General features: G+C 35.3%; 1 protein-coding gene across 2 annotated transcripts; it reads right to left on the bottom strand.

The window, feature by feature from the left end:
* Positions 1-2,036: 2,036 nt before the first annotated feature.
* Positions 2,037-4,138, bottom strand: LOC116072160 (olfactory receptor 8B8-like). Of its 2 annotated transcripts, XM_031343469.1 has the most exons (2): positions 4,128-4,138; positions 2,037-2,986 (listed from the first exon to the last, which is right to left on the bottom strand). In XM_031343469.1, exons 1-2 carry the CDS (start codon positions 4,136-4,138, stop codon positions 2,053-2,055), a joined length of 945 nt encoding a protein of 314 aa, XP_031199329.1. In that variant the 3' UTR covers positions 2,037-2,052. The 2 variants fall into 2 exon arrangements, with proteins under 2 accessions (XP_031199329.1, XP_031199330.1); XM_031343470.1 differs by lacking the exon at positions 4,128-4,138 and having other exon boundaries at positions 2,037-2,997.
* Positions 4,139-10,534: the final 6,396 nt, after the last annotated feature.

Below are 10,534 nucleotides of genomic sequence, written 5' to 3'. Positions count from 1 at the left end.
TGAATCACCCACGGAATGAAGTGAAGCTGCAGGCTGGTTTCCTTCAATGAACAACAGAAATACTGAATTTAAATAAATACTGAATTTGAATAAAAGCAAGAAAGAATATATTAGAGGAGGTTTTGGATGGAGGAAATGAAGATAGAAATGATGAAATTAAATCTTAAAAACTATTTAAATAAAAAATTACTTGATATGTTTTCCTTCATTTTACACTTCCGAATGAAAATACATTACTGAGAGAAGTAAGGGAAGGAACCTGGAGGTAGAAGCTGAAGCAGAGGCCATGGAGGATCACTGTTTACTGACTTGCTTCTCATAGACTAAGGACTAAGGACTTCTTATAAGACTAAGGACCACCTTTCAATGGACCGAAGGATGGTACTGCCCATGGTAAACTATGCCTTTCTACATTAATCATCAACACAAAACAAAAGAAAATTCCAATAGGATTGTCCTTCTGAATTGCCAGTCCACTGAAGGCAATTTCTCAATTGAGGTTTCTTCATTCCAAATGACTCTAACTTTTTTCAAGTTAATGTAAAACTAGCCAGTACACCACAAATGGAATAAGGACTTTCATTTACTCAAAGAACCTTCATTTAGTGTAGAACTTCATATATGCTAGAAGGAATATTTTATATCCTGGCACAATCTAGTTTGCTAGTGTGTTTCAACCATGTGTCATTACCAAGATAAGACATATACTTGGAAAACTATCCCAAATATTAACAGAAAAAAAAGAGAACAGCTGCCACTTGTGACTGAATTGCCTGATCCTATAGTTGCAATACCTGTGGTGTGGAATTTAACCAGAAACTATGCTCAACCGGAGACAGTTTGGTTATCAAAATTAAGAGACATGACTTAGGTTACTCTATACAGTTCACACTTATTACCTAGACCAGCTGAAGTTATGAATGCATTCAAACACTTTCAGTTAAATAATAAAGATGTAAAATATAAAATTTGGAAGATCAACTTTTTATTTTGACAATTTTGCTCTTACAAGTTGTTTTCTGTACTTTTGTTCCTACAAATCAATCTTTATCTTGTAAAATTTTTTTTTCATAGTAAGTAAATTCTGTACAACCCAGTGTCTACCAAGACCCTGCTTACTAAGCCAAAAGCCCCCTAAAGTATTTCAGAACCTTTTTGTATAAGATGGCAGATTCTTATTTAAGCCAATCACCTGCTGGCTCAGCGGATATCTTCTTTTCCCTTAAAATGCATCATTTAACTTTTGTTAGGAGGAAATGATGATGGTATGAAAGCCCAATGAATTTAGCAATCCTAAAGCAGCACACAACATATAAACCTCAAGGCTGACATGTTGTCTCATATTTCATTCCAGTAATAAAGTCAGTAATTTCATTATTACTGAATCACTAGAAATATGGAGGTGAAAGGGAATGGTAGTTATGAAATCAAATACCTCAAGATTTATCCTCTGATTAAGGATGCTTGTATCATTTTGTAAGTTGTTAACTTACCTGAGCCTCAATATGCTATTCATATAATGAAAAATTTTAAAATGTAAATGTGTTGGTTTATATTTATAAGTTAAAGTCATACAGCTGCCAAATGAATGTTTACTCCATAGTATTTACATTTGTAATACAGGTGTTTTGAAAGTTAGTGTAGAACAACATGAGTCTATTCAATATAGATATCCAAAAAGAATATTTCCTCATCCCTTGGACAAAGATGAGAGAACAGAGAGAATGTGATATAAAGCAACTGTTTCAAGTAACAAATATAATTGGTCTTCTATAAGTATACAATTGCAACAAAGTATAAATACCAAAATCATTGTTGATAATCTACAAGTATAATTAACAAAAGAAACTATATTTAATGTGGTTCTTATCAAGATATCATGATGGGGAGAAATTGTAAATATTAAACTAAACTAGCTTACTATCAAGTGGTAAATAAGTCAATATCCACTTTCAACCTTCATATTACAAAAATCACAATGAAATAAAGCTGACACAAGAAATACACTAAATATAAAGACTCTGTTGCATCTATAGTAAGATTAGGTTCTGATTAAAACATTCTGCTTAGGGTTTTTTTCAAGGCAACTTTGACATCTTTATTCCTCAAGCTGTAGATTAGAGGGTTCATCATGGGAACCACAATGCTGTAAAATATGGAAGAGAACTTTGCCTCATTCATAGATACAGCTGAAGAAGGTTTGAGATACATAAACGCACTTGAACCAAAGAACATAGAAACAGCAATTATATGTGAACTGCAAGTACTGAAGGCTTTGGACCTGCCTGAAGTGGACCTTATTTTGAGGATGCTGGAGAGGATGAAGCCATAAGAGGCAAAGATGATCACAGTGGGAATGATGATGTCTTTTCCTGTTACAATAAACAACTCTATCTCATTGACATAGGTGCTGGTGCAGGAGAGTTGCAGCAAAGGGAGGAGATCACAAAAGTAATGGTTGATGGTGTTTGCATCACAGAAAGTCAGTCTTGTTACACAACCTGTGTGGATGATGGCACCTGAAAATCCCATGAAATATGAACCGGAAATAAGATATGAACAAATCTTTGGAGACATGGCAACACTATATAAGAGTGGATTGCAAATGGCCACATAGCGATCATAGGCCATTGCTGTCAGCACATAACACTCAGAAATTGCAAAAAAGCCAAAGAAGTAGAACTGAGTCATGCACCCCATGTAAGAAATTATGTTCTTCTCTAGTATAAAGTTCATCAGCATTTTGGGTGTGATCAAAGAAGAATAACAAAGATCTATGAAGGATAAGTTTAAGAGGAAAAAGTACATGGGTGTGTGAAGGTGAGAATTCAACACAATTAAAATTATCAAAGTTAAATTTCCAAATGCTGTTATCAAATACATTATTAGAAAAATTAGGAACAGGGGTATTTGGAGGTCAGGCTGGTCCGTCAAGCCCAAGAGAATGAATTCAGTTACAAAAGAGCCATTTGCCAGAGCCATTCTTCTTTAAAGAATCTGAAGAAACCTAGGAGAAACTCACAGAACTTCCAATCACATCTTCTCTCACAAACTTGAGTTATAAGCAGGGAGTGTCTGCAAAGAACAACCTTGTATCAGTGAAACCATTTCTCAGAGTATCATGAAGTGAAATGACAAATTGCTTCTCTGTGTTGGAAATCAATGGTAAATACAGTTGAAAAATATATTTATAATGGTCCACCTTGCTGAGACTGAGGACATTTTGTGCTAACATGATTAATTAATCAGAGAAATGGAGGAAACTGAATGGACCAGGATAGAATTCTTTATTCCCATTTCTCTTTATTCCTGCAGCTTCCTTTTAATATTGAAAGAAGTTATAAAACTTGGGGGTGATTCTAAATTTGTAGTCTCAGAAATTTGTTGTTAATAAAAGTATGAAAGAACTAGAGTCTAGGAATGAATAAGTTACTGCCCATCTCAGAAAAAATCCCATAAATATAAAGGAATATGAGATTTGTCCATGGAGAATCAAATTACTTAACAGGGTACCTCAAATGGTGTGGAATGTCTTCTGACTCTGGACATTCATCTTTTCAGAAATTGTGCCTCCTGTCTTATGATTTAATGAAAGGATGAGAGAATCAAGAATCCTTAGATTCTTCTTAACCTGAAGCCATATGTAAAGATAAAATACACCTCATTTAATGAAAAATTCTGCATAATCTTCTCATGTACAATCAAGAAGAATTGTGTTGACAGAAACAGAACAGGACTATGGGTTCTGGTCCCTGTGGAGTGAAAGTTAGATACAAAGGCTAAATGGGACAGACAGAGTCTGGGAATCTAAATTCAGCATTAATAAACAGCTAAGAATGTTATATTACATTTATACTTGAGTTTGTTACAGGATGTATCTTAAATGTAAAATAATCAGTACTCATTCATCATGTAAGTCATTTTTACACATTAATGATAGTTAATATCTTGAAAAGCTAGGCACTAACGTGCATCTATTTTAAAACTTACCTAAATATTTAAGAGAAAAAACCTTGTTGGTACCTAAACATTGTCATTCTCAGTTATACTAGAAAGGTAATATTGGACTCTGAGCAGTTAGGTTCTTTGATTTTTAAAAGGGCATTGTAAAAATATTCTAAGATGACTTCTGACTCATAACTTATAAGTTATAATGCTGTTATATTAGTCACTGTTGTCAGAAGGAAAATAAACAGTATTTCTTTTATCACAGGAGCCAGTTGATGAGATTCCATAAAAGTCAAATAGGTATCATTTCATTTTTCTCTTGTGATAAGCAAAATAGAAATATTTTCAGTCTCTTCCTAAAAGCACAACACATGTATATAAGCAGGGAGTGAAGTGAGTACACTTATGTGCTCGACCATGATATATCCTCATTTCCTCAGGGACTGAAAACTTTAATCACACCTGAACTGCTCTTTTGGGATTTTTACATCCTTCATCCTCAAGCAAGTATCTTCTAGCACTTTATTCTCATAAAGAAATTTATTGCTTGCTTCTTTGTGTTTTACCAGTAATGTTCCAAAAGTATATCACAAGGACTTGTTACCTTCTTAAAAATTTTTTACTCTATGGGTGGATCCCAGGACCTTGTACATACTACACAAATACTGTATCCCTCAGTTACTTTCCAGCCCTAAAATCACAATTGATGTTGTACATTGCCACACTTTTGACATGAGTGTTAACTACTGCTTGACTATTGCTTTAGATTTTAAAAACAGTGGTTTACTCAAGCTTACAGTTTCTGTATTTGAATCCTCTGCCTTTATCTCCTCACTAACATAATAATTTAAAAAAAATTGATATTTTTTTGCCAATGCTGCTTCTTGTTAGCCTAGGGAGGGTAAACACAAAATGAACGTTCCTGGATTGCTGTGTTAAATTATGAGTGAAATGTTGCCCTGCATAAGAGAAATAATTAAAATTTCATACATAAATAAGTTTTTGAGTTTATGAAGTTCTACATACCTATTACTTCATGGGTTTAAACTATTCTAAATTATAAGTATATTTAATCCTGTGCATAAAATATAATATTGGTGCTACAAAGAATACTGGTCATGAAAGTTCTGATAATATAACAATTATAACTTCTAATATCTGTCATTTGCCAGCCATGATGCTTGTACTAGTAGTAGACTAAATATTAGATTACTGTGAGAATAAAAAGTATAGTGTTATTTTACCTTGTTACCTTAATTGATTTTTGTTCATAGTATATAAGGCAGATAGCACATATTTTGTGGTCTTTAGGATGCTTTTGTATGCTCCAATATTGGACTTTTACATTATCTAAATATTATCCATGGGTAGCTATAGACATTTATATTCTCTCTGTATATGAGTGTACTTGGTAGAATATATTATGAATTATTTAAATCCTGATGAAAAGACATGTTCTTATAGATCAGATGCCATGAGATTAAGTCCAGTCAATTTGTGAATTCCATGCCAGCCTGGCATGCCCAATAATGTTCTGGGTAGAGTGAGCTACCTAGAGAAACCAAGTATCAAAAATCCAGTACTCCCTAAAAAAGTAAAGAGACAAAATAAATTAAAAATTATATCAAAGTATAGTTCTAACACTATATTAAGAACTGTCAACCTTTTTCTGCAGAGCCAAATAGTAGATGATTTATGTTTGTAGGACTCTATTGCATGCAAAGTCTATTACTTTCAAGTAGCAAGTGACTGTGAGCATAATTCTATGAAATTTTAATTGTATGTACTGAGGGTAGTCTTCACTTGTATAGATATTTTGTATCACAGAGATTACCTGGGGTTCAATGAATAACACCAAATTCAGGGGGAGAGTATGGAAAGAAAGAATGGAGTCAGCCAGTGATATAATTACATGTATATTAACAATTTTACTTATTTTAAAATTTCATATGTATGGGTATGAATGGGTATGTAGTGTCTAAATGTTTGGGGTATAGGCCTGTGTAATTGCACTTAGGCCACAGCCTGTCCTGCTCTATCATTACCCATCTTATTCTTTGAGATATGGTCTCTACTTAATCATGGAGTTAGGCTGGTGTCTAGCCATAGTTTGAGGGATAAAATATACATATGACCACATCTCTTTTTTTCATGTGAGTGATGAGTACTTAAATTCATGTCCCATGCCTCCTCAGGAAGTACTTTTACCTGGTTATTGATGGAAATCATCAATTCTTCTAATAACAAACATGTATTAAATATATTAAAAACAAGATGTGGATATAAAGAAATATACCAAGTGTTTGGTTTCCATTGTCAGTCACTTTGTGAGGAATGTGCTGATACTTAAGATCATACCCTGAGTTGTTTTCTTAGAACAAGGTGAAGGCTGAAGCTTTTCTACTCACTGCTAGTGATGCTCTGAGGTCATGGAGCATACAAAGACTTTAGTTCCAATCTAAAATAATTCTTTGAAACCTAAAATGTCCTGAGACATTGGACCCCACCTTATGTTTCACTCTAAGGTTGTGACATGTGCCAAAACTTTGGAATCTATCACAAGTTGGCTTGTCTGGTCCATGTTGTATTTTACAAAATCAGCAGTGGTGTAATGGGGGATGTTGGGAGCACCTCAGTGGTCCCATTCCAAGGTGTTCTTTCTGAGAAATCAGCTGTAGGACAGGCTTAGTATAAAAGAAAGTTTATTGGCAGGAAAAGGACTGAAGAAGGGAGTAGAGGCAGAGAAGAGAGGGGGACAGAGAAAGACAGAAAGAGAGGAAAAGGGCGAAGAGAAGAAAAATGAGAGGCAAAGAGTAGTTTTCTCTTTTGTTCTATTTTATTTTGTTTTATTTATTCACTTTATAACCCCCTCACTGTTTTCTCCTGGTTTCCCCCTCCTACTTCCCTCATCCCAAGCCTCCCTCCCCTTATCCTCCCTTTCTACCATGGCATATCAATTCTCTGAGAGGCTGAGCATATTCTCTCCCACTGAGGCCAGACAAGGAAGCTCAACTAGAAGTACATTTTGGATAGCCCCTTTTCCAATTCAGGACCCACATAAAAATGAAGCTGTCCATCTACTACTTATGTGTGGGGAGGCCTATGCACAGCCTGTGTATGGTCTTTGGTTGGTGGTTCAGTCTCTGAGAGGCTCAAATGTCCACTTGAGTTGATTCTTTTGGTCTTCCTGTGAAATACCTTTAGAAGTGCATTCCTTCTGCCTATTCTTTCATAAGAATCAGGATGTGACCGAGACCTGGGAAAAGGGAGGCACCTAAGAATCAATGGGGGTAGCCTTAGTTGTGACTACATCAATGAGGATATGAAGCCTGAAGAGGCTCTTTCCTGTAGCCTGGCAGGAACCCTAATGAAGTGATAGTGATACCAAGCCACCCATTAAACTTCTACCCAAAATTTATCCTGTCTACAAGAAATGCAGGGATGGGGCAGATAATGAGGAATGGACCCAATTCGAGACTCATACCATGGGAAAACATTAATCCCTGGCTATTAATAATACTCTGTGATGCTTGCAGACAGGAGTCTAGCATGGCTTTCCTCTGAGAGACTCCACCCAGCAGCTGATTCAGACAGATGTAGACATCAGTGGATCTCTCAAGTCAAGAGATTTCCTGGTTCCAATGTCAGTTGCAATGTACTTTTGATTTTGTACTCTAGTTATACATTATACAACAGCCATGGGTGGTCTGCCATATTTCCCTTGTGTCCTTTCTGTTGCTGTGATAATACATACTGACAAAAGCAACTTTAAGTTATAAAGGGTTACCATTGTGAGTGAGTGGATGATCCACTGGAGTTGAGGAATCAAGACATACCATGCTTCTGGCCAGGCGAGCACCGCGAGGACAGGAATGGAACTGGTCCCCGTGTTCGGTGGCTTACCTGAGCTGTGGGAAGTACACCCGGAACTCGGTTCTCACAAAAAACCAGGGTTAGGGTTAGGGTTAGGGTTAGGGTTAGGGTTAGGGTTAGGGTTAGGGTTAGGGTTAGGGTTAGACTGTTTGCAATTCCTATAAGCTCCACCCAACCATTACCTAGAAACAGTTGCCTGCCAGGCATTTACATCAATGAGTACAATCATCATGATCCCTATAGGTATATGCCCAGGCCAACTTAATTTAGACAATCTAGAAACTCTCTTCTTAGTTGATTCTACTGCTTAAATTTTGACTTCAAATATTTGTAAACATTTCTAAGCTTCATGACAAGAAAACATGGAGTAAATTATTTTCTCTTTTGAGTTGTCTTTTGAGGAGCAGAGAGATGAAGAAAGCACTGTGAAAATAATTCTGCATACCTCTCCTGTGGTTTACTGTGACATTAGAATATATGTGCACATTGATCTTGGATAGTAGTGACTATACTCTGTCTGAAAAAGATGTAAGTCTACTGATGCCTCACAAGTCTCCAATTGACTTGGGGAGATGGCAAGTTCTATAATTACTGTAATTTCAATGTTCACAGCTGCATATTTCTACAAAAGGCACAACATTTAAGTGTCTTCCCTAATCAAGAACTCAGCTTTATCAGCAGTGAAGCATCCAAATGACAGTGACAGAAAAAACAACCATGTACATTGATGGAAAATTTAATTGCTTATGTTGATAATAGACATACCTATGTGTGTCAAGTTTTGGACTAAAATTTTACTAAAAATCATTGGGAGTTATATGATACAGGATATAAATATTGTATTTCCGATGTTAAAACTTTCATATCTTTATATACTGTGCCAAGCTTTTGTTGGTTATGTATAGCATATTGGTAGAATCTCATAGTCGTTTATTTCTACAAATGTTTAAATGGTATACATTTGTGGCTTTGTTGAATATAAATATCCAATGTGCAGAGACAGTGAATAACTGAGTCAAAATATATTTATTCTTATTGTAATGAGCATTTAATTTCTATGGAACCCAAGAATTAAAGGGTCTTTACCCTTATGTGCTGAGACAGAGAAGTAGATTCTTATAATATATAGCTGAAGTTACACATCTGTTTCATAAAAAAGTAAGCTTTTAAATCTCTCTCTCTGTTTATATATATATATGCTTATATATGAATATATGTTTATAAAATTCAATATAAATAGGAGTAGAATGGTCTTAACAAAGCCAAGTTGTTGTGGAAATACAAAGGCATACATAAATCATTTTATATTCTACTTTAATAGTATTTTTATTTTTTAAATTACAATATAATAACATTATTTCCACCTTTCCTTTCTTCCCTCCAAATCTTCTAAGTGCCCCACATTTTACTCTCTTTCAAATTCATGGCCTCTTTTTTCTTTAATTGTTTTTTCTTTATCAGGAATATTCTTAACATGTAATCGTGAAATATTATGATTTTATATTTTTATATTTTAAGGTTATCTCATATTTATAATGACAAGGCTATATGTCTGTCAAATAACTATTAAATTTCTTTTTCAAGGTGGAGACTATAAGAGATTCTATAGCAACAAACAGAATTATACAAAATCTAAGTAAGCTTATTCTACACATAATACACTGATACTATTTAAGGCTTATAAGGAGAGCTCACAGCCCCTTTCCCTCTTATTCACCAGTTTTGCAGCAGAGTGCTCCTGGTCATGGCCCTTGTAATACCAACCCTGAGAGAAGCAGAAGCTTGCCCAGAGAAAGGTTTGATCAATTAAACTTAAACTTTCACTGTGGAAACTTTATCCCACTCTTAAGTAGGAAGAATATTGTTTCTTTTTAAAACTGGCAGTCTGCATGGGTAAGCATGCAATTCAATCTATTTTTATCTCCTTGTATAATGGTGGATCTACTTGTATAAATTCCAAGTGGATCAAGGACATCCACATAAAACAAGATATGCTGAATATAAAAGAAGAGAAAATTGGAAAGAGCAATGAACACTTCAGCACAGGGGAAATTTTCTGAACAGAACACCAGTGGCTCAGGCTCTAGGATCAACAATTGACAAAAGGGACTTCATGAAACTGAGAAGCTTCTGTAAGGCAAAGGACACTGTCAATAAGACTAAACAGCACCCTAAAGATTGGGAAAAGATCTTTACCAACCCTACATCCAATAGAGGACTAATATCCAAAATATACAAGGTACTCCAGAAGTTAGACTCCAGAACACCTAATAATCCAATTATAAGATGTAGTACAGAGCTAAACACATAATTCTCAATTGAGTAATGGCCAAGAAACACCTAAAAAATGTTCAGATTCCTTGATAATCAGAGAAATGCAATTGAAAATGACTCTGAGATTCTACCTCATACCAATCAGAATGCCTAATATTAAAAACTCACATGACAGAAGATGCTGGGAAAGGTGGTGGAAGAGGAACATTCCTCCATTGCTGGTGGGATTACAACCTTGTGCAACTGTGCTGAAAATCTATCTGGCAGTTCCTCAGGAAATTGGGAATATCTCTGCCTGAAAACCCAACTATACCACTCCTAGGCATATACACAAAAGATGCTCCAACACATAACAAGGACACATGCTCCACTATGTTCATAGCAGCCTTACTTATAATATCCAGAAGCTGAAAACAACCCAGATGTCCCTCACAGGAAG

The sequence above is a fragment of the Mastomys coucha genome, unplaced genomic scaffold (genome assembly GCF_008632895.1).
Source record: "Mastomys coucha isolate ucsf_1 unplaced genomic scaffold, UCSF_Mcou_1 pScaffold23, whole genome shotgun sequence".
NCBI classification, from domain to species: domain Eukaryota; kingdom Metazoa; phylum Chordata; class Mammalia; order Rodentia; family Muridae; genus Mastomys; species Mastomys coucha.
This window is presented reverse-complemented; position numbering and strand designations above follow the sequence as displayed.